The 26,234-nt window shown below is 36.7% G+C and overlaps 5 protein-coding genes across 6 annotated transcripts; 2 read left to right on the forward strand and 3 right to left on the reverse strand.

The window, feature by feature from the left end:
• Nucleotides 1-1,356: 1,356 nt before the first annotated feature.
• On the reverse strand, nt 1,357-3,286 carry LOC107733065 (thiosulfate sulfurtransferase/rhodanese-like domain-containing protein 1). Its single transcript, XM_016544569.1, has 4 exons — nt 3,200-3,286; nt 1,831-1,953; nt 1,579-1,741; nt 1,357-1,452 (listed from the first exon to the last, which is right to left on the reverse strand). The coding sequence occupies exons 1-4, from the start codon at nt 3,204-3,206 to the stop codon at nt 1,398-1,400; spliced, it is 348 nt and encodes a 115-aa protein (XP_016400055.1). The 5' UTR covers nt 3,207-3,286; the 3' UTR covers nt 1,357-1,397.
• Nucleotides 3,287-4,779: 1,493 nt separating this feature from the next.
• Nucleotides 4,780-15,161, forward strand: LOC107733038 (importin subunit alpha-5). 2 transcript variants are annotated; one of them, XM_016544546.1, is made up of 14 exons: nt 4,780-4,894; nt 5,772-5,908; nt 7,391-7,504; nt 7,596-7,695; nt 7,785-7,879; nt 8,143-8,274; nt 8,368-8,456; nt 8,531-8,630; nt 10,155-10,318; nt 10,761-10,839; nt 10,929-11,054; nt 11,784-11,911; nt 12,026-12,201; nt 13,400-15,161. In XM_016544546.1, exons 1-14 carry the CDS (start codon nt 4,780-4,782, stop codon nt 13,585-13,587), a joined length of 1,743 nt encoding a protein of 580 aa, XP_016400032.1. In that variant the 3' UTR covers nt 13,588-15,161. The 2 variants fall into 2 exon arrangements, with proteins under 2 accessions (XP_016400032.1, XP_016400039.1); XM_016544553.1 differs by lacking the exon at nt 4,780-4,894 and adding an exon at nt 4,933-5,130.
• A 1,488-nt stretch (nt 15,162-16,649) lies between these two features.
• On the reverse strand, nt 16,650-19,258 carry LOC107733086 (protein FAM162B-like). Its single transcript, XM_016544582.1, has 6 exons — nt 19,187-19,258; nt 19,041-19,094; nt 18,397-18,480; nt 17,945-18,056; nt 17,007-17,115; nt 16,650-16,912 (listed from the first exon to the last, which is right to left on the reverse strand). The coding sequence occupies exons 2-6, from the start codon at nt 19,090-19,092 to the stop codon at nt 16,796-16,798; spliced, it is 474 nt and encodes a 157-aa protein (XP_016400068.1). The 5' UTR covers nt 19,093-19,094; nt 19,187-19,258; the 3' UTR covers nt 16,650-16,795.
• A 46-nt stretch (nt 19,259-19,304) lies between these two features.
• On the forward strand, nt 19,305-21,619 carry LOC107733097 (coiled-coil domain-containing protein 58). Its single transcript, XM_016544590.1, has 5 exons — nt 19,305-19,666; nt 20,863-20,988; nt 21,144-21,290; nt 21,380-21,439; nt 21,526-21,619. The coding sequence occupies exons 1-5, from the start codon at nt 19,616-19,618 to the stop codon at nt 21,574-21,576; spliced, it is 435 nt and encodes a 144-aa protein (XP_016400076.1). The 5' UTR covers nt 19,305-19,615; the 3' UTR covers nt 21,577-21,619.
• Nucleotides 21,620-22,624: 1,005 nt separating this feature from the next.
• LOC107733105 (cystatin-B-like) lies at nt 22,625-25,779 on the reverse strand. The gene is made up of 3 exons (XM_016544601.1): nt 25,608-25,779; nt 25,419-25,520; nt 22,625-23,161 (listed from the first exon to the last, which is right to left on the reverse strand). The coding sequence occupies exons 1-3, from the start codon at nt 25,677-25,679 to the stop codon at nt 23,033-23,035; spliced, it is 303 nt and encodes a 100-aa protein (XP_016400087.1). The 5' UTR covers nt 25,680-25,779; the 3' UTR covers nt 22,625-23,032.
• Nucleotides 25,780-26,234: the final 455 nt, after the last annotated feature.

Raw genomic sequence — 26,234 nt, forward strand, 5'->3', positions numbered from 1 at the left:
GCCCAGGCTCAGACGAGACAGCTAGCGTGTGCCAAATCCAATACCTGCAAAGCTACTGCTTACATCTGATGGACTATATAGGCTACGGTCTATAATTCCACATTAACAGCGCTATATAAATTGACACTCAAATAATTCTCTCCAAGATGGATGAAGGAAGGTCTGTTGATTTGATTGCATTCCAATGAAAAATGTGCCAGCCTTGATCTGTGTTCAGTATCAGTCTGACAGCTATTTACTAAGGTGCAGCCGACCACATCCAAACAGGCAGCAGTGAAATGAGCATCCGAGCACCTGTGACCGTGTATCGCTGCTTGCTGGCCATAAAACGCTCCCTTATTTTGCCTAATTGCATTACTGCCACCTAGTGGTAATAACGCAATGCAGAAGGACAAGCTAAATATGCACTGATGAATTAATCACTATCCAGATTCCAGTGCCTTTGTAACAATAATTTAATGAAGCACATTTGTAAGCATATACACACATTGGGTTTTACAGCTCAGTGCTTTTTAATATATTTTTAAATTTATTTATCTGATTTAATTTGAAGGAGCAATTATTTCAAATATCTATCTGAAATAAATTAATTCTATTATGATTAATATTATAATAATTGATGAGTCATTAAAACTATATTAATAATGACTCCACTACACTAAGTCATTCAGATTCACATCTTTGCAAGTGGCAAAGTATGAAAAAATGGTCAATTTCGCCATTTCGCAAAAAACATTTAATTTGACCTTCTATTTCCAGATTAATGGTCCAGATCAATATGTACTGATGAATTAAGTGCTGTCTTTTAATATGATTTTAATTAAACACATTTGTAAATAAATTTGTAAATTTGATCTTATATTAGATTAATGGTCCAGATCAATATTCAGAATTAATCACTGTCCCAGAGCCTTTTAAAAATATTTTAATGAACCACATTTGTAAATATATATTCACATCGGTTTTTACAGTCCAGTATCTTTTTTAAGAAATAGTTTGATCCGTCTGGTTCAATCTGAAGTAGCAATTTCTAAGTATTTATCTGAAATAGGTTTGCTCCATCAATTTTCTAAAAATCAACTTAATCAAATATTATTAATATCATATTAGTAATTAGTCATTAAACGATATCAATATTGACTCTAATACACTAGTAATTCATATTCACATCTTAATGAAATTCACATCTTAATGAAATATGTTTCATATATAATAATTGATGAGTCATTGTAATAATGACGCAGATTCACATTTTTGTAAACAGCAAAACGAGCAACTTTCTTCAGTTTCAACTGTCAATATTTAATTTTATCTTCTATTTCCAGATTTTTGGTCCAGATTAATATGACTGTTGCAGTGACGTGAAGTTCATTTAAAATGTTGCTCAGTAAGTCCTGTTACTTCTTCTCACGCTGTTCCCAATCAATGTATCCGCCTGCATAATGCCGTGCCCTGAAAAAAAACAAAGAAAACAAGTAGTGCCTCTAACAACAAAGAATATTTAATTAATTGGATCATCCACATAATATGAGTTCTGGGCTTATAATGAGATCAGTGTGTGTGTTTTCAGTAGCCTACTTAGAGAATCCCAGACGATGAGCGATTTCAAGAGCAGTCAGACTCCTTTTTCCGCTTCGGCAATGGAAAACTATGTTATCATCTTCCTTTTCAGGGGCTTTCACCCCAAACTGCAGTTGAAACTGTTGTGGTGGGAGTTTCAGTGACTCCTCAAGCTGTCCCACTGACAGACAAATAAAAAAAACGGAGAGTGAGTGTGGATACAGAAACAAGAAACACTTCTACTGATTCTTCACTTCAGTAGTGACTTACAAGGAATGTTGACAGAATCAGGAATCCGTCCACCCTGGAATTCATCTGGATTCCTGACATCAAATAGCTGCACGCTGTGATTGGCCAGCATGGCTTTGAGCTGTTCGTATGTCACAGCTGACACTGAAAATGTGAAAATCAACCAAAGACTTATTTGAAATGATACCACTGCAAGATCAGAGCTGATATTCTATTATTGGCAAATAAAGTTCATTAATTAATACCAGTAAAAATCATGCAACATAAAAACAGCATTTTACTAAAAATCCTGCTAATGGTTAGTAGACACATAAAGGCTGTGTGTTTGGTTAGTGGGATAGGCTACAAATGATGGGTCAAACAATTGTTTTGTTTAAATAAGCAGAAACAAAACAATTGCTAAGTGGTTTAGTCAGGACAATTAACCGCACTTTAAAACACGAAGCAGTCAATAAATAAATATATTCAATAAATAATTCACTTAAAAGATTGCTATGTGTTTTTATGAATATCATGGTTAATTATCAAGTAGAGATTATTGGGAACGGGACCAAAGTCCAGAGTTCCTATATAATAAATGGCCCTTACTGACACTATAAATATGGCCCTATACCTGACATTACAGACTTCACTAAAATATGACTCTTTATCTTTTATATGTTAATAAATGGATCCTTTCAATATAGCATTTTGACTTGATTTATAAACAAAATGACAAATAAATAAAATGACAATGAATGAATGAATAAATAAGTCAATATTCTCAACAGTGGTATTTCTGTATTATAACTATGTATAAATATGAGTAATATTCTTTTACCCCACCCCTCCTCTAAATCAAACAAACAAACAAATAAAAGAAATGACAATGAATGACTGAATTAATGAATTCACTTAAAAGATTGCATACTTTGATGTATGTTTTTGTGAATATCTCTGTAATTTATCAAGTAGAAATAATTGGGAATTGGACCAAAGTCCAAAGTTCCTGTATAACACAAGCCTTTCCCTGACATAGCAGACTTTACTAAAATAGTTCTCTTTATTTATATATATATATATATATATATATATGTTAATAAATGGTTCCTTTCAGCATAGCTTTTGACTGATATTATAAGTCACTTATATTTGACTTACACTTATAAATAAAATGCAAAATAAATAAAATAGCAATGAATGAATGAATGAATAAATAAATAAAAAGCCAGTAAATAGACATATAGGCTACATACATGCATACAAACAAACAATAAATTAATTAATTTACTTCAAAGATTGCATATTTTGATTTGTGTTTTTCGTGAATATCGTGGTTATTTATCAAGTAGAGATAATTGGGAATTGGACCAAAAAGTCTCAAATTCCTGTATAATAAATCACCCTTTACCTGACATTGCAGACTTCACTGAAATACGGCCTTTAAAAGGTATATTGTCTTGCAAAAGATGATCAATTTTATCTGCAACAATTAAATCCACTTATTTTGAGAGGATGTAAGTGCTTCTTCTACCAGCAGCTCTACCTGAATCAGGTTGTCCGTTAATGTGATTGACGGTGGAAGTCTTCAGTCCACATGCTGAGATAACTCGACCGTGATAAACCGGTTTATTGAGTGTAAGCACGCACAAACGACGTAAAACCTGAAAAGATGCCATCATTAGTGCAGTCACAATGACAGTGCATATGAAAAGTCGGTCTGTCTAGCTGTCTAGTAGGCTAGCTACCGGTAAAGAACAACTGGAGGATATATCGATATTTTCGGGAAGGATGAGACGATATGAGGGTACTTTTTACCTTGAAATTAAATAGACCTAAATCTGATGTGATGTCTACAATCCTACAGCGTTAAGGGAATTATGAGATAAAACAGCAGTGTTGCGCTTCGCATTATTTCATTCAGGTTGCCAAATCCCTATTATTGTTGATTGTTAGTTTTCCAAAAATGTGTTATATAAAAAATCGAAAGTATAAAACTTTACATGGTTAAACTCTATATTGTACTAAATCTTTTAATATATGTTAATGAATACTTCATTTAAATATAGTTTTACTTTATTTTAGACTTTCTGTATATCTTTTGTTGAAACTATTATAATTATAGGCTATAAAATATGTGTAGTGTATTTTAAAGAGAAACACTCAACGCATGACACAGTGCAGCGAAGAAGACTAAACCTCGTTACCCAGTGTTGCCAGATCTTGCTGGAAAAACACCTGCTTGGAAAAATAAAAAAAATAAAAAAAGACCTAGTCAACCATAGTGATACACACACACACGTCTCTCTCAATGTATAATCTTCTCTTTCTCTTGTGCATTTATGCATCATTTGGGCATGGGACTAAAGAAGAAACAAGTTTAAATCGAGTAATAATAATTGTATCATTTAGAGTGCATAACATATGCGAAGAGCAGGTCAGCATACGTTTTGTAGGGCTACATTTATTTATTTATTTATTTAGTCATTTAGCAGACGCTTTTATCCAAAGCGACTTACAAATGAGGACAACAGAAACAATCAATTGTAGTATTAAAACAACTAAAAACAGATCCAAAACTAAAAGCTAAAACGTTATAAATACTACTTATACATACTTTAAAAATAAAGAAATTAAATAAAAATGACAAATGAATACAACAAAATTTCAAAACTTAACATTTAAAAGAAAAACAAAAAAATAAAGCTAAAAACAATTCAAAATAGTAAAGAACAAAAGGTATAAGAGTATAATAATGATTCTAACATAACACTAAGCCAAACACCAAAAAAAACTTACATAGTAAGAAATGGTTATAAAAACTGAAACAGAAGTGAAACAAGTAGTAGGCTACATAAGCACAAAATGACTCTGCACCCCGCGACTGCCCATATTTATAAGCTCCTTTATTTAAAAAAGACCACTTTATTATGAAAAGTGGACATGTCAACACTGTTCGTTATACTAAACTGGCAACACCGAGAACCAGACATGCGCTTCGCACACGATGTTCTCTCCCAGTGCGCATGCGCAGTATCACTATACCGGCGGAGGCTGAACGGTAGCAGCTTAAACGACGCAGGGATCAACGAGACCGTTTTGACAGGTTAGTGCGCCAGTGTGGGTTATTTGTGTTTGAATGCTTTTATACAATCTATATGATGCTAGATTCAAAAGATAAAAATGTTAAAACATAATTATAAGCTAGCAGTCGGACAACCTTGTTGGGTGGGTTAGCAGGGGAGCTAACAGGCTGCTGCGCAGATCTGGGAGGGGGAGGCGAGTCTGGCGTTAAGACGATATTACCAACAAACCTGCTCTTCAGTCGATGATCACTACCATGTGAGGAGCTAAAATGACATTTTATTGACTTAAATCGATCGTATCCGGTTCTTAGGCGCTATGTACGGTTGGATTGGTTTGTTTAGCGCGGTGTTTTTTGGTGGAGATGGTTGGATGGGTCTCTCTCTCCCCTTCACTGCGGGCTGAAGCGCCACTGCCCATGAGAAGAGGGTTAGAGACACACTGACAGATCCAGTCTGGTTCTGTTTCTTACTAATATCTTCATATTCTTTTGTCATTTAAGGGAAAATACCACAGGTGAATAGAGTAAAAATTGTAACTAATCGATGTCACCGTACTTCCCCAGTTGGTTAATCACAGTACATTAAAACAATGATTTTGTGTTTTTGAAATATTATGCTCGAAATATTATGCTAAGTGACAGACGAGGTCGTATGAGTAGGTTACAGCTCAGACTGCATTAGTATTTTTTTGCTTCTGTCAGATTAGTTTTGTCACAAATGACGGATGTGCATGCTTATCTGGCATTATGATTGGTGTACGTTATGTGGCCACTGCTGATGGAAACATGATATTAAATGATCGTTCAAAGCCTGTCATCTAGCTGAGATCAAGCAACTATTTTAATGAGTCTTGGTGATTCCTCTTTTGCTCATCTTGCTTTGATCATGTCTTTCCAGCAGGCAACATCATGAGTCAGGGGAAGGACAATGCACGTCTCAAAAGCTATAAAAACAAATCGCTCAACACAGATGAGATGAGGAGGAGGAGGGAGGAAGAAGGCCTGCAACTTCGCAAACAAAAGAAAGATGAACAAGTAAGAGAGCTGGAGTGGCTTTGTGGATCTTTGCTTTGTATTTTGTTATTGTACTCTAGGTAGTGTTTTGTTTTATAAATTTTTTTTAAAGATAAGTGTATATATATCTGTAGCATCATTACTCCATGTATTTACTGTCACATTTGATCAATTTGAAAAATATTACTAACCCCAAACATTTGAACGGTAATATGTATATTTATCTGTTTGTTGTTTATTAATATTTGTTTATATATTTATTTTAATTTTGTGAAAATGTGAACTACTGCGACAGTAGAAAAATCATCATTACTGAGACCTGCCTTTATAGCAGTGCAGGTTTTAGTTAATAAAGATGTTTTATTGTTTCTACAATGTTACTGTATCAGTAGGGATGTAACGATTCACTCAACTCACGATTCGATTCACGATTTTTATTTTTTTATTTTTTTTTTACAAAATGTGATTTGAAGACAAATTATAAATTAAATGTCCTTTTATTATTGCTTAAACAAAATGGTGCACATTTCTTTGTGAAATTAATATAACACTATAATAATATACTAATATAGCACTTACTTATCATTGCTCTTTTGTTGGTTTTGATTGCTTCCTTTCTGTCGCTGCTGTTTGAATAACTGAGGAAATGTAAGCATTATAATATGTTTTTATTAAATGGCTATCATTAGGGATGTAACGATTCACTCAACTCACGATTCGATTCACGATTTTTATTTATTTATTTTTTTTTTACAAAATGTGATTTGAAGACATTATAAATTAAATGTGTCCTTTTATTATTGCTTAAACAAAATGCTGCACATTTCTTTGTGAAATTGAAATATAACACTATAATAATATACTAATATAGCACTTGCATATTATTGCTCTTTTGTTGGTTTTGATTGCTTCTATTGTCCTCATTTGTAAGTCGCTTTGGATAAAAGCGTCTGCTAAATGACAAAATTTAAATATAATGGAAATGTAAATAACAACACTACATTGAAATTTTAAAACAAGCCCCAAATTAAAATAAATAAGTAACACAAATAAAATAAATATCTTCATATAAACAAAATAAGGCTTTGTCTGTGCTCTTTCCATTTAAAATTAGAGGCAACCACTGCATTTTAATCATGATCCAAACAAAGATGCTGCATACATTAATCGCGATTTGTTTAGCATCTCAACCGATTTGAATAGTCACATATTTGAATCGATTTTCAACCGGCTCGCGGTTAATCGTTACATCCCTTTTCAGACTGGCCAAAATGCTCAAACAAATACAGAATAATGCCTTATTAAAAGCTGCACAATATTTACAGCATTTGAAATAGTCAGCCTGCAAATACCTTACTTCTAGTTGATTCTACAGGAGAAAATATTTTAACAGTAATAAGTAAATGACTCGCTTGCTCCTTCCAAGGAAAGAAATGCAACATTAGGACTGTTATGTGGCACATGTTGGTATTTTTATTGAGCACAGTTTATGTGTTCTTACAGCTGTTCAAGCGCAGAAATGTGGCCACAGCGGAGGAGGATGGAACATTGGAGGATGATGGGATGTTGGACGGTGGATACCTGGAATCACAGGCCAACAATATGGACCAAATCACGGTGAGAGAGATAAAACAATAGTTAATCACAGTCTTTTACTTATTGATGAAAAAAATAGATTATTACTTTTTCTGTCTTTCTATCATTACAGGGAAGTGTTATTTCTGAGGACATGATACAGATGATCTTCTCCAGCTCCCCAGAACAACAGCTCATTGGAACACAGCGCTTCAGAAAGCTCTTATCTAAAGGTGAAAGACCCCGAAGACTGAAATTCAGGCATTTGCATAATCATATTTATGATAAAAGGATGCTAATTCCATCTTTAACCCTCCATTAGAGCCTAATCCCCCTATTGATGAGGTCATTGCCACCCCTGGTGTCGTGGAGCGATTTGTTGAGTTCCTGAAAAGAAGAGAGAACTGCACGCTACAGGTGAGCCTAGTAAGCTGTATCTAAGTGATATCAAAACGAACTATACAGCCTAGAAGCAGAGGAACAGCCTGCAGACGTAGCCCCTAAGTCACAGCAGCGAGACAGTGAGTCATCTGGCACGAATCTCTCCCAGCACATGCTTACACTATTTGAATGTGTATGTTCTGCAAGTCTCCTCGCTATCTTTATCCCCTTGGCTCTGGAATGGTGCACTAGTGAATGCTTTTCTGCAGTATGGTGACAGATGTCCTGTTTCTGTGCAGTTTGAAGCAGCGTGGGTTCTGACTAACATCGCCTCAGGAACATCCCACCAGACGCGGGTGGTCATCCAGGCTGGGGCGGTACCCATTTTCATTGAGATGCTCAGCTCGGATTTCGAGGATGTACAGGAACAGGTAAACATCTCGCTGAAGGGGCACAAATGGACCCAGTTAGGTATAAAAAAATAGGACTAACTTTGTGATTGAAACTGTCTTTTTCCACTGCAGGCGGTGTGGGCTTTAGGCAATATTGCAGGTGACAGCACCGAGTGCAGGGACTATGTTCTGGACTGCAATATTCTACCCTCTCTAGTACAGTAAGTCATGCAACCATTTGTTTTAGAACAACCTTACTGTTGAATAGCTCTAATGATACAGATTCTCATGCCAGGTTATTGGCTAAACAAAATCGTCTGACTATGATGAGGAACGCAGTTTGGGCTCTGTCTAACCTGTGCAGAGGGAAAAACCCACCCCCAGATTTTGCCAAGGTAAAAGTCACCTCCTGTTTCCTTGCAGTTCTGAGCAAATTTTTGTTTACTGGTTTTTACAATACACATTGTTCCAAAGTACCTATACAGAAATGGAAGAGTAGGGATGCACATTATATCTGTACAATATCCGTTAAAGCCTGTTTTTAAAAATTACTTTATATATATTTTGAAACATATTACCATAACTATTAGGTATTTAATTATAACTAATTTCCCCCCCTTTTTACATTTAGATTACCCTTACCATCATCTAACGCTAATTTTAAACACTATTAATGTACGCTGTTGAATATAATTTTTAATGAATATCCATTTTTCATGTTGTACATTATAATGCTGTGAAGCTCAGATTCACTTGTAGCAATTCAAACAGATTGACCTTAGTTTAAAAAAAATTTTTTATACAAAGTAGTTGAGAATTTTAATATCTTAGACCTTAAAATTTAGATTTTATCTTCTTATTTATATCGGACTTGCAACATGACATAATAATGCAAAAAAACAAAACCCGATAATAATAATGCCTTATAACCTACTGTTCAAAAGTTTAGTCATTAAGAATTCTTTTTAATTAATAATTTTATTCAGCAGATTCTTTTATTCAAAGTGACATAAGTGTGTTTTGTACAATAACAGCTAATAGTCATAAGGATTCAGCCACTCTAACGGTAATTTCCACAAATATATTAAGCAGCACAACCGTTTTCAACATTGATAATAATAAGAAATGTTTTTTGAACACCAAGATTACATTTAAAAATATATTACAATGGAAAACATTTTAAATTATACAAATATTTCACAATATATAATGTTTTAACTTTTTTTTTTTATCAAATAAATGCAGCCGTGGTGAACACAAGAGACTTCTTCCTGTGTATTTGTGTAGTGACAGCGGTTGAGGCTCTAGTTGGGAAATCTAAACTTTGCAGGAAGGGGCAACCCACAAACAACAGTTTCACTATTGTAGCTTGGGACACTTGACTAAAGCACATCAATTATTAGCAGCCAGAGGCCTATCTTTACAGTTAGAGTGGCTGAATCCTTATGACTATTAGCTGTTATTGTACAAAACACACTTATGTCACTTTGAATAAAAGAACCTGCTGAATTAGTGTATGCAAATGAGGAGAGCATGATAGATTAAAAGTGCCTGCTAAATGACAAGCAAGCACATAAACAGCCACAGTCATACTTCAGTTCACAAGCCACAAACCTCAATGGTATTGCCGTGGGTAGCATGTACACATCATCATGGTCATGTTTGCTCAAGCTAGAACATGTTATTAATAATTATGCTTAATTACTTAAGTTAATGTTGATTTATAATTTAATGAAAATGTGAATTCATTTTTGTTTATACTACAATGACATGGATTAATTAACATTTTTTTATTAAACCAACATAAATCAACATGAACTTGATAATGAAGTAATTTAATTAAACCTAATTAAGTCACAAGAGTATACACGCCTTTAAACTTAAAGTGAGATTCTAGTTGTATTTGTCTTTTAATGCAGGTGTCGCCGTGTCTCAGCGTTCTGTCCTGGCTGCTCTTTGTGAATGATACCGACATTTTGGCTGATGCATGCTGGGCTCTTTCTTATCTGTCTGATGGTCCCAATGAGAAGATCCAGGCTGTTATTGACTCGGGAGTCTGCCGCAGACTAGTGGAGCTGCTGCTGTAAGACATGAAAAACAGATGGAAAGAATAATGAATAGCTTAAGCCAGTGATTCTCAACTATTATGACTCTGAGGCCCCAATTATTGATGACAAAATTTGAAGCCCCCATGACTCTTCCAGTTGTTTTTGATTTGCTGGATACCAAAAATATTTTAGAGCTTGGCATAACTATACAAATTTATATTCAAATATAGACTGAGTTTTAAGATTTCATACATTTATATGACCTTTCAAGTCTAGAAATCACACTTTTTAAAATTAGGCTACTTCATATATCCATGTTTTCCAAGAATGTAGAAACCCTGGTTCCATAAAGAAAACAATTAGTTGAATTAAAATAAGAAATATCTTGTTTTTTAGTTGTTTTAGCTGATTTTAATGACTACTTCAAATCCTTAGAGTAAGAGTAGTTTTCTGAGGTGATGTTTCCATGTGTTCCAGACATGCAGAATATAAGGTGGTGTCTCCTGCTCTAAGAGCCGTGGGGAACATAGTCACAGGAGATGACCTACAGACTCAGGTGAAACAGCTATTTTCTTTCCTCCTCTGCAGTAATGTTGTAGCTATTACATATTTTGGCCGTAACATCATTTGTTTTCTCATGAACAGGTGATTCTTAACTGCTCTGCCCTGCAAAGTCTTCTTCACCTGCTGAGTAGCCCGAAAGAGTCCATTAAAAAAGAGGCATGTTGGACCATCTCCAATATCACAGCCGGGAACCGTGCACAAATTCAGGTACATGCATGTTTACACAGTTAACACAGTTTGCGTTTTCACACCTGGCTCATTTGGAGCATTTGCTTTGGAACCTGGCATGTTTTCTTCCTCCGTTTGGTTAATTTTGGCATATATAAACATGGCAATCAAGCTCAGATCCGAATTAAAAAATGGGTCTGAGATAGGGCTGGACAATAATTCAATATCAATATGTATCGCAATATAATTTTTTTCAATAACGGTGATATGATTTTTAAACACATTTCCGATATTTCGATATACATTACAGTTTCATACATTGATTTATTTGTGTGGTTTGACGTTTCAAATTCATAACACGGCGCGGGTGTTTTATATGAATGTATCTCTGAAGAGAACTGACTGTCTTCAGAAAAGTTTCGATGGCATTTTCATTTGATCTGATAAAGAAGAGTTCATGAGCAGAGCTGCTTGATATCAAATTTGGCCATATCGTCCAGCCCTAGTCTGAGATCACCTGAACAAGGTGGTCACTGTCCGATTAAAAACGAATTCTAGAGCAGTTTGCTTTATGCAACCAAACTTGCATAAAGACATTTTTGGTACACTTTGAAATGTTGCCTTGTGAAAGCGAACTGAACAAAGAAGAAAATGCAACATTGTAACATTTTAAGTCCTTGTTTCGGAACAAATCAAATAATCTGCAGGTCTGAAAATGTCCTGAGTGTCTGTTTTTTTATCTCACAATCTTTGTTTTGATCTTTGTAGATGGTGATGGATGCAGACTTGCTGCCCCCTTTGATAAATATTCTGCAAGTAGCCGAATTCCGTACAAGAAAGGAGGCGGCGTGGGCCATCACAAACGCCACATCTGGCGGTTCTTCTGAGCAGATCAGGTGAGACAAATCACTGCTTTAACATGCCTCTCCTGTGACAATTTGTGATCAGATCACTTCCTACCTCAGTAACCAAGACGACTTTATATTTCAATGCTTTAATATTCTCCTCAGGCATCTTGTTGACCTTGGTTGCATCAAGCCCTTATGTGACCTCCTGACGCTGATGGATTCAAAGATCGTACAGGTGGCACTGAATGGCTTGGAGAACATCCTAAGACTGGGTGAGCTGGAAGCTAAACGAGGAGGAGGAATCAACCCCTACTGCGCCCTCATTGAGGAGGCATATGGTATGTTAAGCCATCACACTTGCTAATTCCAGGGATGTGATTTTTCCATATTTATACAGATTTCCATATTTTCTGACCTGAGAAGTATGACCCGCCCAATTGCGTAAATTCATGGAAAACAAATAGTCTCTGAGCGGCTTGGTTCACAGTAAATGCTGCTCCAAACGAACACCATCTCTGAAAGAATGCAATGAGAATCATCTATGAATCTGTTTTCAACAAAAGAAAACTGAAGTACAATTTGGGCTTAAAGCTTCTGACACACAAACTAGCGTTTTTTTATAGTGTACATTTGATAGCGTGCACAAACACATGAGCGCTAGAAGGTTTCATTCTTGACCAGTATCTGTGCTAGTTTGCCAAAAGTCATCAAAAAAAGCACTGGTCTATGCAGGCCTTCTGTTTTAGTTGTCTTATCCGTTTTTTTTTGACTGAAACAACAACTTGGGCCAGTGATACCACCTAGTGGACAAACAAATTAGTGCAAAAAATAAAAAATAAACTGAGCTTACAGTACAGAGTACATGCAGTTAAAAAAAAATATCTGGCTATAAGGTCTTCCTGAAATCTTCTGCCAAAAAAGCTTTGTTTTAATATTTGAAAGCAGAGGAATTTAGACAGATGTGAATATTAGTATTCTAATTCTGCTGTTTTTCTGTAAAATAAAAAATTAAATTAATTATATGTGGTATTGCAATTATAATATATTTCTTTATCTGTTTGATTTTTATAATTTAAATAATAATAATATTTTGAATAACATTTATAACTTAATTAGTAACTTATTTAATTATTGCTGTTGTAATGTCATATTGAATGGGGTTAAAAAAAAACAGGTTTTCTGTCTTTATTTGTCCTTAGCTGATCATATGCCTGTAATTAGTTCTCTGGGGTTTTCAGACCCTTCATTACATCCCAACCTTTCAACACTAAATCCTTCTAATGTTAAGCATTGTTAATCTTGCCAACGTCATTAATTTCAGGAGATCAGGTTTTCACAAGGAGATAACATGTTTGTTTTTAATTTTCAAGTTCATATTAATAAATAAAATGCTTGATTAAATTTTGAACTTCCTTGTAGACTAAAATGTTACCCTCAACAACTAGAAAAGTTGTAAGTAAAACTGACCAAAATTAATGAATATGGCAACATAAAATATAGAGAAAAAATAAAAACTTTTCTGTTGCTTTCCACCAGGATTGGACAAACTGGAGTTTCTACAGGGCCATGAGAACCAGGAGATCTACCAGAAGGCTTTTGACCTGATCGAGCGCTACTTCAGCACAGAGGATGAAGATCCGGCCCTGGCACCTGCTGTTGACCTCCAGCAGCAACAGTTCCTTTTCCAGCAGTGTGAGGCTCCCATGGAGGGTTTCCAACTTTAACACTTCCCTCCACCCCCTTCTTCTCCAAGCAATCCACCCTGGAGGGTGAGCGGCACCCCACCCCCCGTCCCCCGACCCAACAGAGCGAAGGTTTTAACAAATGGACATTTTAATTAAGGTGTGATATACAAGAGCGTGTGTTGCCGGTCAACCCATTTCCCTCCTCTTGTCCTACTTCCCTGGCCCGGTCCAGAACGATGGCTCCAGAACGATAGCGACTTCCTCTCCTGATGCAGAAAACGTGACCAGTAGATCTTTTCACATGACTTAAATATCCCACTTCCTTCATTAAACTGTCATTCAGCCCTTCAAAGCACACATATCCCATCAGTCCCTCAGCCCGATTCAGGAAAACTGCATCCAGCGATGACTTAATCGAGGCTGGGAAAGCACAGCTCGTGTGACGTGACTGCAATATTGACTCTGACAAGGGATCTGCTCTCCATCTGTTGTAAAACACTGGACTGACCGTGTGACTGTGTTTGCATGTCTCTAAATCCCCCCACCCAAAAAAAGTCGCAGCCAATATGCGCCGAAAAACTCAAAACGGATGTCTGCTAAATGCAAGGCACTTTTACCTTCTCATTTGACCCAGACAACTCAAAGACATACTGAGGGGTCTGGGCTTTCTGACTGATAATGCCAGTCAGACGGTCCCTTACTTTGACTTGCGTTGAACATGCATTCCGACAGTGACTGAACTGTATAGGCTCCGCCTCTCCTTTTAGGTTACACATTTGCACCTTTGGAATTCTGGGAGTTGGAGTCTTCCCGCTCACTGAGACTGCTGGACAGACAAAAAGACAGGTCCTGTATCCTGTGCATTAGACCATTTGATACTTCAAGAAGACAATTTCACATGAGCATCATCTTCATTGGCACTTTACGTTCAGAACAGACACTCTTTGTTTAGATTCGAACCTCTGTAGTCTGTTTTAGGCCCCCGAAAAGCTTCTCAGGATATTGAGGTGAAGAGGAATGGCGTGTACCTGCATTACGGGATGTACTTAAAGAAAACACTAAGTATTTAAGAGCGCTGCCTCATCCTGGCTGAAAAAACTCCAACCCTTTCAAAGCTTCCAACATATTTTAACAAGCTGTTGAAAATTGAGCTGAAAAGGCTTTAGCTTCCTGACGTGTGTGCGAGACAAACTTAAATATTAATGTCTAATCATGCTGAATGCGCGCACACATTCAGACACACCATATTTTCCAAGTGACTAGAACTGAATACGGAAAAATACAGAGCAGAAAGTTGTTCAGTTCTGTTTTGTTGTTCGGTTTTATTTTATTGTATTTTTGCGAGGGTTAGAATCTCTTAATACCGAAGGTGCCATAATCCTCATTTTAAAAAAAGGAGGTGGAAAATGACAAACAAATGGACTTTATCAACAAATTTAAACTTAAGATTTACTGGGTATTAGCTCAAGATATGATTGTTTACTTAGGTTTTCTTATTTCAGTGTCAGATTCTTCCCAAGATATGACCAGCTCGTTGTGTTCAATACTGCTGTCGTATTGAGATTGTGTAACTGTTCTCTGTTACGCCATTTGCATAAATGCTGTTTCATGAAGCTCGGTGGTCAAGTGATTTAATTTGAGATCTGTAAGAGACTCATTCATCATTGCTTCATTCACAAAAGGGCCAGTCATTATGCGTTTACTCAACCTTTTTGAACATGCACTCATTAAGATTTAAATAATTTTTCCTATGCAATTTAGTGCTAATAGCTATGCTATTTTACTTCTGGTTGGTCATTTTAATCAAACACAGACAATAAACATCAGCTTTAGGAGAACCTTAAAGAAATAATTCACTCAAAAATGAAAATTTGCTGAAAACATAATCACCCTCAGGTCATCCAAGATGTAGATGAGTTTGTTCATCAGAACAGATTTTGAGAAATTTAGCATTACATCACTTGCTCACCAGTGGATCCTCTACAGTGAATGGGTGCCGCCAGAATGAGAGTCCAAACAACTGATAAAAAGATCATAATAATCCACACAACTCTGTCCTCTCTCCATTAGCTGACATCTTGTGAAGTGAAAAGCTGCACGTTTTTAAGAAATAAAATGATAACTTTAAACCATTTTTTTCTGGCCAAAATACAAGTCCATAATCCACAATAACTTCCTCTATTGAAAAAGTCCATCCCTGTTGTCCTCTCACATCAGAATCTACTGAACTGTTATGGACTGTTTTTGCTTGGAAACTGTTTGATCTGTGCATATTTCCCTCCTGATTCAGACGAGATTACTTTTTCAGCGGAAAAAGCAATATTATGAATAGACGACTCTTAGGAATTTAAAAACATCTTAATGATGAATTTGTTTCTTACAAACAGAGCTTTTCACTTCCCAAGATGTCATCTGATGGACTGGAGTCATGTGAATTACTTGTGGATTATTGTGACGTTTTTATCAGCTGTTTGGACTCTCATTCTGACGGCACCCATTCAGTGCAGAGGATCCAAGTGATGTAATACTAAATTTCTCCAAATCTGTTCTGAAGAAGACAAACTCATCTACATCTTGGATGGCCTGAGAGAGAAAGAGTCAATTTTAAGCAAATTTAAATTTTTGGATGAACTATTCCTTTAAAGGCAGGGTATGTGATTTTTCAAAAACACTTTAGAAAACTGATTATGCGTCAATATTCAAAATTCTGATATTGTCGATAACATTTACATTTATGCATTTAGCAGATGCTTTTATTCAAGCCGATAATTATTTTCATGTTATGGCTGATAAAATTCTATATACCATTTTGACTAAATAAATACTGTTTTGAAATAAGTAGATTAAAATAGAACAGAATCAGTAGTATTGAATACTACAATTTAACTTAGGCATCACAAAATCAATGTAGAGCTCATATAGTTTTAACATTATTAAATATAAGCAACAAAACAAAGAAGTTAACAATAAAACTAAAAATAATAGTAAGTTAACGAAATATCAGTGGAACACCATTTTATTTTTCTTCATATATATGTATATATACAAAAAAATCACAGGATCAAAATCACAAAAAAATCTCAAATCTTTATTTTGTATATATATACTACTCTAAAAATCTGTGTACTATGTGAAGGAAGTCCACCGGAGTTCCCATGGTGCATGGCGTTTGACATGAAATAACTGGCTGTTGTATGATCCCAGGTGACACTGAGAGATGGGCCTTGGGAGCTCTGATGGATGCATCTCACTGGGCTTTCTCTGCAAGTGCAGTGGCCGCCTCCTTTTCTTTCTGTGCCTCCTCTCTCCATCGAGTCTTCTTCTCCATGTTACGAGAGGTCAGATTTTCATTCCGACTCGCCGCCTGTCATTGAAGGTATTGGTTAAAGGATATGACAGCCATGTATTACACAAGCCAAGACAGCTTTTCATTTATACAGCAGCACACTTTTTATTACCTGTTTGCCAGAGACAGCCATGGCGAGGCACGCCAGGATGGTCAGTGTCATCATGACATAGCAGGCCTTCACACGCACTCTGTTCCTGGCAGCATCAATCATCTCAAATCTGAAAACAGCGCAGTATTTTCATAAGTATAGAAAACACTATTTCATAAAATAGTACATCCATGAAGAAATGGCAGGGTATCGACCCATCTTTTCTAATTCGATTTCAATGCTAATAGTAATTCAAACAGGTCTTCATCATCTTTTTGAATTAATCGTTAAAAGAACTAGCTCATTAGAGTAATTTCTTCTTGAATCGGGCTTCATTGGTAGCGCTGTGTGCTTTTGATTCACTAAAAAGAACCAGTTCATAAGAGTCATTTGCTTTTGAATCCAGCGTCACTGGCCGCGTGCAGCTGTGCACATTGTTTTTGCGAAAATATTGCAACTCGATGAAAAGATGCTTCTTAACGTTATTTCGAGGTACAAGGTTTTTTTTCTTTTAATGTCAACATATCCAATAAAGACTGAGAACTTACAAAAAATTTAATATAAAATATGATTTCCTTTGCTGTGACAAAAAAATAACTGCACAGTAAAAACAATCTTTGGGATTTTAAGAATTTTAAGAACCAATATCTGAACCGTTCAAATGAATCAGTATTTTTAACCATCCCTCATAAAAAATCATTTTGTAAAGGACATGCCTGTTCTGTTTTGCATCTAACATCACAAACAGAGTCCACTCTGATCTCCCTCCAGATACCATGAATTACACTAATTACCTGTCAGTACACTGCGAGTAAATCTCGTTTGAACCTCACAGCAGACGCCTCGTGTTCTACCAATATGCTGGCAGAACTTTAGCCACATGACTTCATACACCAACTATATGCTCAGAAGTATGCCTGGAGCTGGGGGTTTGTCTCAAACAGGAATAGCCCACTTACGACACAAACTCTGGAATCTGTTCTGCGGTTTTGAATCGCCCGGACCACACCAGCATCTTTTTATCCCATTCTGATGGGCGGTAGCCTGGTACTTTAAACGCAAGCCGTTGAGCTAAAAGCAACAAGGAGAGAGGAAGCACAACGTGAAGAGAAGTTAGTCCATTGGGAAAACAATGAAATTCCCTTTTGTACAATCCGATCCTTGTAGAACAGCCAAAACAGGATCTCATCTTGCTCTACATCATAATTACACTGTTGCATGTTACGTGTGTTTTTTTTCTTGCTTTTGAATTCCTTCTTTGAATCGTAAACCTTCTATGGAACAAAACGTGCTGGAATGATTCAATTCAATCAGCATGTAAAAGTGCTGAATCATGTCAGGTGCTGTGTCATGTCATATGCCCGCCTTCTAATGCAGGTAGGTAGAAGTGAATGGATATTTGAGTTCTGACCCTGGTGGGGTGCGGATGCCCCCTCTTGAGGCTTGCTGCACAGTCTTCTGCTCCCTGTGGTCATCACACCTCTCCTCACCTGCCCTATAGGAGGAAATTAAAGGGATAGTTCAGCCTAAAGTGAAAATTCTGTAAATTCATTTACTCACCCTTGTGTTGTTTTAAGATAGTTTGATTTTAATTCCTTTGTGGAACTTTTTTTTAACTGTCCCTTTAAGTCTGTCATGGTGATACATTTTGGTTGTATGATGATGTTTACACAACGCAATTGTGTTGTTTCCTGTTACATTTGCGCTGATGCAAGTTTAAAACGTTTTTTGTTGTTTTTTTTTTCCCCAGAAGAGGAAATGACATTGCATTTAAACTTTTGATTTATCATTTTAGCAGCTGTTTAATAATTATTTAAATTTAATTCATTTGAACATTTTATTTTTGTTAAAATTAATTAAATCCATGCAACAACTTTAAGCAATCTTATGAATCCAATCATGCCAGTCTCGAAAAGTGAAACTACGTCACAATTTATTTATAGTCATGTTTTCATTGCTAGTTTTATGCCGATAAGTGTTTGAAGAATGCCCACTGTGCCCAGTGCCAAAACTCATCATATGCTCCAAAAAAAAGATCATACAGAAAATACTGACCTATTAAAGTGCCAAAGGCAGCGCGAGGCCCTCTGATCATGTTGAAGATCATGACTTTTGAAGAAAAATATGATGAAAGAAAAAGACAATTTTAAGCCATGAAATGATGTCCAAATGACAATGCCAGGTTCAGTTCCTCTAACTACCTGAAAGTCAGTAGCTCGAGTTCATTTGCGAACGCAGAGCTACTGAAGGACCCTGAGCAAACATCACTACTGAGCAGCCGCCTGTTGAGGACATACTTATGTAAAGTCAGCGTAACACGCATGTAGTTGTAAATGGTATTGCTAAAAGTAAAGTTAAATAAAATACATAATACATAATATTTGCATTCCTGTAAAACATTTCGCATGAATCACGTTGGTGTTTTACACGCCCACGTTTATCCTGATCCTTTTTATCGTGAGAAATAATTCTGTCTCTGTTAGGTTGGATCACGATAGTATAAGCATGCGGTAATACTCAATAATTACATGTAACGTTGTTTAATAAATGTTAAGTACAACGGTTTTGTAGCAAATGTAATCCAGGCAGTATTTGGACACCCTCAGCGCGCAGGACCTCTTCAGTCCACTATGGCGGCGCCCGGTGGAGTTCTGAACTGTGAGGACTTTTCAATGTTTCAGGTAAAACGTGCGAAGTTGTCAGCGGTCAGGATAAAATTATGCAGGATTTATAAACGCACACTGAATTTTTTGGGAACACGTGGTTGTGATGTTAATGCGAATGCTGTGCGAATGACCGACCCTCGTGGACTGTTACATACAGTAGTGAGATTCAATGAGCAGCAGAACAAACATGAGCGATTAAGCAACTGTGCCGTTCTTTATAAATATAAATGCATGCATTATATGAGCTATCATTTATACACAATACAAAATACAGAAATTCTTTTTTTATTAACGCCATTAAGTACATATTGTGTAATATGTGGGTTGTTGACAAAATGGATTCATGAATTTTTTTCAGCACCAGGATTTTTAGTTAAAGTTTATTTGACCGTATAGCGAAAGGTGTATAATGTAGGTGTTGTGACATTTTTTTTAATCATTATGTATGGATTCAAATGATCTTTTAGTGTTTTCTAATTAATTTAATTATTTCTGAGGTATTCCTAGTGTTCCTTAGTAATTACACAAGAATTAGAAAATGTAGTTTGAAATAGATTTTGTAACACTGCAGTACTCTCTTTGAAATGTTGTCAGCTACCTATGTATATGTAGTTATACTGTACACTTTTTAAACGTAATATGTGATAGTTACCAAGGGTTTTTACCTTTAGAGAAAATAGTAATCGGTAGGTGGCAAATATCAACACCCTTGATGTGTTTTCACGAAAATGCTAGTTAATTTTATCTCATTGGACTAAAACTTACTGACTTCGCTCACACAGGGTATAACTACTTCCCCCAAAAAAACCTTGAACTTTTTTTTTTTTTTTTAGATATTTTTCTCCCTTATTACAGTAGCGATGTTCCCGGTTAGAAATGACAAGCCTACAAAAATTACTTGTAAATTTCCTGTTATGCTTGTGGATATTGGCTTGAATCTTTTTATCAACTTGTTTTCTTTGTTATCACATGCCTTGTATTTCTTAACAAAAAGATTAAATCCACGATTTTGTGATGATACAACATAATGAGAGATTTAAAAGCAATTTTTACAGCAAATTAGGTAAAGAATATTCAGCACAGCAATGGTTAAAAAGCATATGAACAACATAACGATGATTGCATTACTTACAATACAAGAACAAATAGTGACTTAAAGTTGAAGTTTTATTTACATTGATAAGCTGTACATCTCTCCTCTTGTCCTGTAGGAAGTATTAAAAGTGATGCGCACCATAGATGACAGAATTGTCCATGCCCTCAATACCACTGTGCCCACTGCATCCTTTTCAGGCAAAGTGGACGCCACACAGACCTGCAAAGAACTTTATGAATCTGTATGTATCACCGTGAAGAGTACTCTTTAATAATCTAAAATGATTATTAGAGACCCCCTATTTTTGTTCTTGACGTATGACTGGTTTTAGTGTACTGTCATACTCTGTGATGTACTAATTACAAGCCCTTTTTCTCTACTGCCTATGCCTTTCAGCTCATGGAAGCTCATCTTTCCAGAGATAAGGCAATAAAGTCATGTATTACAGAGACCTCTGCTGTCGTTGGGCAGTTACGTGAAGAGAGGGCAAAAGATAGCGACAACTTGTCAGTTATCAAGCAACTCAGGAAAGAGCAAACTAAGGTAATGCCTGTATATACAGTATGTACTTGGGTTACAAATGGTTGAAATCTTGTTTGATTTCTGTATAATTTTTCTTAATTTCACTACAGTTAAAACTCATGCAGTCTGAGTTAAATGTTGAAGAAGTGGTCAATGACCGGAGTCTGAAGGTGAGTTATTGAGTGTCTCCAATTGATCCTATTGAAGACGAGTGGTTTTCATTTAGAAATATTTGTTAATGATCGTTTTCCCCCAGGTTTTCAACGAAAGGTGCCGAATTCACTACACCCCTCCCAAGATCAAGTGAATAATACTTCCGTTGTCAACGTAAACCACACAGTTGTTCTGAGGAAAACACCTGGAGCTGAGCCTGGACATTGTCACTCACCCCACAAACCCTCCTCCATCAGTACGCTCTGTGGCTTTGTGTTTCTACAGTGAAGAAACACTACTGTTGTCCAAGTCCTGTAAACCTTTTTGTATAAATAGTGTACAAAAGATTTTATAAACCATGAAATGTTTTCCAATTACTGAAATTTTGTCTGTTATTTGCTTTGCAATACAGTGACTAATGTTCATTTGAAGTGAACGGGGAGACATTAAGATTATTGATCTGTTCTCAGATGTTGACGTGGCCACCTGTGTCAAAGGTTAAAGCCTAAGAGTTTTCCAACCTGGTGTCATGGGAAAACATAACTATTTTACGAGTTGGCGATTTCGTATGAATTTGTACGATTTGAATTGTATGAATGTATGATTTTTAGACAAAAGTATGCATGAAGGCCCACCCCTAAACATAACCATCACTGGGGTGTGAGCAGATCGTACAAATGATAAATTCATACAAATTAGCCACTAATTCACCAAAGCTTAAAATAGTTATGAACTGCCATGAGATAATTTTGGGTTTTCAGTCTTTTAGATGCCATGAGTCCCAAATATGATGATCCTTGTGTGAGGGACCATCCTAAAACTTAGACCCAATTTATACTGTAAAAAAAAAAATCTTATTATTTTAGTACTATACTCTTAGATGTATTAGTTATCTTAAAATGTACTTAAATATATTCTCAAATATAATTTTATTTTAACCTATTTTAATAACATTTTTATTTTTTATTTATTCAAATCTTATTTTTGTTATTTATTTTTACACAGTTTTTCTTAAAAACTCTCCCATACACCCCTCTAGCATTCCATTGCTGCCCCTGGGGGGTCCCCAGACCCCAATCTGACAAATCCTGGGTTAAAGCACCTTTGATAAAAACCCAGCTCACATAATCCTGCACTATTATGAGAACTTGAATAGCAAGTAAAAATATGCCTTAAAGAAAAAAACACCATTTAAAACAGTTCATCCATCCATTTAATGTGAATATTGTACATTATAGGCAGTTACATCTAAAATAACTGTTTACTGCATCAGTATCACTAATAACAAAACCCAAAAAGTGAAGACCAAACCTCTGGCATGGGTAACTAGATGTGAGTTAAGCGATGTTTTTAGTATGCGGGTGAGAAAATTAACTATGCCAAACACATAATGGAAACATGTATTTAAGGGATTACCTAATTCACAGTGAGTTTGATTGGTAGTGTTTACCCATGAACCCACTAATCAATAAATACAGTTTAAAGGTCATCACATGTAATGATTGAGTTAACATGCATCTTCAGGTGTTAATGTAAACATTTACTGTATAAAAATGGTAACATTGAACTGCATGAGTGGGCAGTATTTATGATGATTTGCTTAGTTTGCTTCAGAAGTATTCAATTGGATCATGATGAGCCTTGGATGGCTGTAGGCTGTGCAGCTCCAGTTTTTCTCCAGCATGGGGCAGAGTTTTATAGACACGTAGATGAATGTAGTCGTCCCCACCTACATGCACCTAAAAACATCATTTAGAACAATGCTTTTAAAAACTTTATAGCTGTTAAGTATTATATATGTGGATTGCTTTGACCGACATTTTCAGACACATTCATATATTTCAGAATGCAGTCATATTCAGTACATTAAAGGCCAATTCACACCGCACCGACAAACGCCAACAGACACGTTGGCCGCTGGATTTAGAATTTTATGAAAAATAACTGTCATGTTCACACTGCCCCAACAGACTTCAAGTCAGGGAGAGTTAACTTGGGGGAAAAATGGATGATCTTGTAACAACAATCAAAATGATACAGTTATTAATGTCTTTGGTAATATTGTAAGGCAGTTATTATAATAATAATAATATATTGTCAAATAAATTTCCGTTGTGAAATTTCCCAAGCGCAGTAGCGATCGATCTGATCGCATTGCCCCTCGCGTTGCGGTTGGTATACTCGGCCACACCCACCGCATAAAGCTCTGGCCTCTCCTCCCAAAGATCCAACATGAAGCTGCAGGCCCGGAGGCCCAACTGCACACTCAGACCTGCACGCTCAGACCTGCATGCTCAGATCTATCGTTTTTTCAGACAGTGCCTCCTGCTGCTTGGATGAACATTTGTTCCCTCTTGAGCTTTCACGAGACATCACGGAGATATTTCTCCGTTATGGGAACTCCTTCCCTTCCCACCCTTTCCGAAGGTCCTATTGGCTCCCGCCAGTCCAAATGACGCGAAGTATGCAAATCGCATACTGACGAGCTCGAGAGGCAGTATAAAATGCGGTGCATTGTATCCTTTAGCCGGGAGGAGGGGGATGACTCTATGTCCATCTCGGCCTCGGAGAGGGAGGATTGGGTGGGATCGGAGTCTGATCAGCCGGACAGCATGGGGCCCCCAGACCTCCAGAAGGAGCTCATGAGGGTTCTGTCAAGGGCTGTCCATGAGTTGGAGCTTACCTGGAGTCCTCCAGAGGAGCCTGCCAGGAGTATATCAAGTAAACTGCGTGGAATTGACAATATGAGCTCTGTTGGGTTGTCTAAATAATTTGCGTGTGATGTGTATTTTTTCCCAGATGGATATTACAATTCAAAAAGGGGGGTCTCTGCCAGAACTAATACAGAGCACCAAATGCTGCAGTCATTTCCACTGCCCATTTTGTGATGCCTCAGTTTTCCAACCAACACGGTTGGCAAAAGTGCAAACGCATCTGCAGGCACATTTCAATAGATCGGTCCAGCATGAAGGTAATATTTGCAAGTGTACATCTTATTATAGTGAAAAATTGTAAGACAAACTTAAAGTGCAATCTTATACTGCCGTTTTTCAGAATTTACAATACACAGATGTGGACGCCTCTGCAGAAGTCAACCACATTATCACTGCCTCTACTGCAAATCAACAATTTTAAGAAAACCTGATTTTATTAAACATTTAGGACTCTGCAAACAAAAACACCAACCCCTCACACTAAAGCCACCACAACTTCTGCCACAGCTCTGCCCACCATTCATGTGCCTCCTTCTGCTGCCACGACTCTGCCAACCACTTCTGGCATTTCTAGGCCCTTCAAAAAAAATGGTCGAAAAAAAACCAAAGCAACTAAAGAAATGTCCCAAATGTAATTTAAAATGCTATAAGGCTATTAAATTATAACCTAGTATGTGTAATATTTTATATAATAATGCATTCAGTCATAGCGTAATATTTTATAGTAGAAAAATAGTGTAAGTTGCAATCTATCAGCAATTGAATTCAGGTTAGGTAATCTTATCTAATCAGGTTAGATAATCTTCCAAACAGCAGGTGGCACTGTCTGAAAAAAACGATAGGTCTGAGCGTGCAGGTCTGAGTGTGCAGTTGTGCCTCCGGGCCTGCAGCTTCACCCTACTCCAAAGATCCAAAAACTGTTCCTCTTTCTGGTTTGTCCAGAAACCTGCCATTTTTAAAGTTATTTTCCTAAGCGCGCCCAGCACCTACTTGCAGTCTTGCCTCATTGTCATGGCAAAGGTTCGTGGCCAGGTCAGATTACGTCAGAGTTTGTTGTTGTTTGTTGGAAAATCATATCACTGCTCAGACATTCCACGGCCCAACAAACGCCGATTAAACATGTTCAGTCGGGTTAAAACCAACTCCGACCAACGCCAACAAACACACTGATCCAACAAACTCCGACAGACTAGTCTGTTGGCGTTTGTCGGCGCGGTGTGAATTGGCCTTAACAGGATACCCCTACAAGGCCATTTATAAAATCACAGGGTTTTTCTCGTACCTTAACGAAGTAATTTGTCCCCGCAACAAGTTGTGTTTTAAAAGATCTGGCTGTGAAAACGTCAAACTTGCGCCCAGCTTTATCCTCGGCATGAGACTTTATCTGAGGAAAAACGGGAACTGTCAGTCTGTAGTTGCATGATACATCACTAACGTTACTTCTGTTTATCGGCAATGTAAAATTACCAACCTCATCGCATATTTTCTGCACCTCTTCATTTGCATCTTTCGCCTCAGATGTTCCGCCACAAAGTAAAGGCATTTTAAATACAGAGAGTTAACAGAAATACTCAGGAACGTCTTTTCACGACAAGATTGACTGACTGGAAAGTTTGCGTCCTGCCTGGTGATCACGAGATATTGGAATAGACCATTTTCGTGGAATACGCCAAAAAGTGTTGTAAAGTATAAACAGACAAGAGCTGCTCGGCGGTTGTGCTTAAACATATGTCTAAACATGATAGGCTAAATGTTTAAGTTCAAGCATAAAATATTGATCTTTCTTATGGTAATTTATCTCTGTTCATATACCCCCGCGAAATGGTTTGATCCTCGTATTGCCGCACATGTAACAGGTTAGGCGTGGACAGTGTTGCCAATTTAGCAATTTTGTTGCTAAATTTAGCAACTTTTTAGACTACCCTAGCAACTTTTTCTTCCAAAAGCACCTAGCAACAAATTTAGCTATTTTAAAATTTTATTTGGCTACTTTTAGCAACTTTTGATTAGTGACTCAAACAATAAAAAGGCACACATTTTCCATCTAAATTTCACAAAAAGAGGAAACCAAAGATGCCTAGCAGTACACACATCACGT

Source organism: Sinocyclocheilus rhinocerous, unplaced genomic scaffold, assembly GCF_001515625.1.
Source record: "Sinocyclocheilus rhinocerous isolate Xijiao unplaced genomic scaffold, SAMN03320098_v1.1 scaffold1245, whole genome shotgun sequence".
NCBI classification, from domain to species: Eukaryota; Metazoa; Chordata; class Actinopteri; order Cypriniformes; family Cyprinidae; genus Sinocyclocheilus; species Sinocyclocheilus rhinocerous.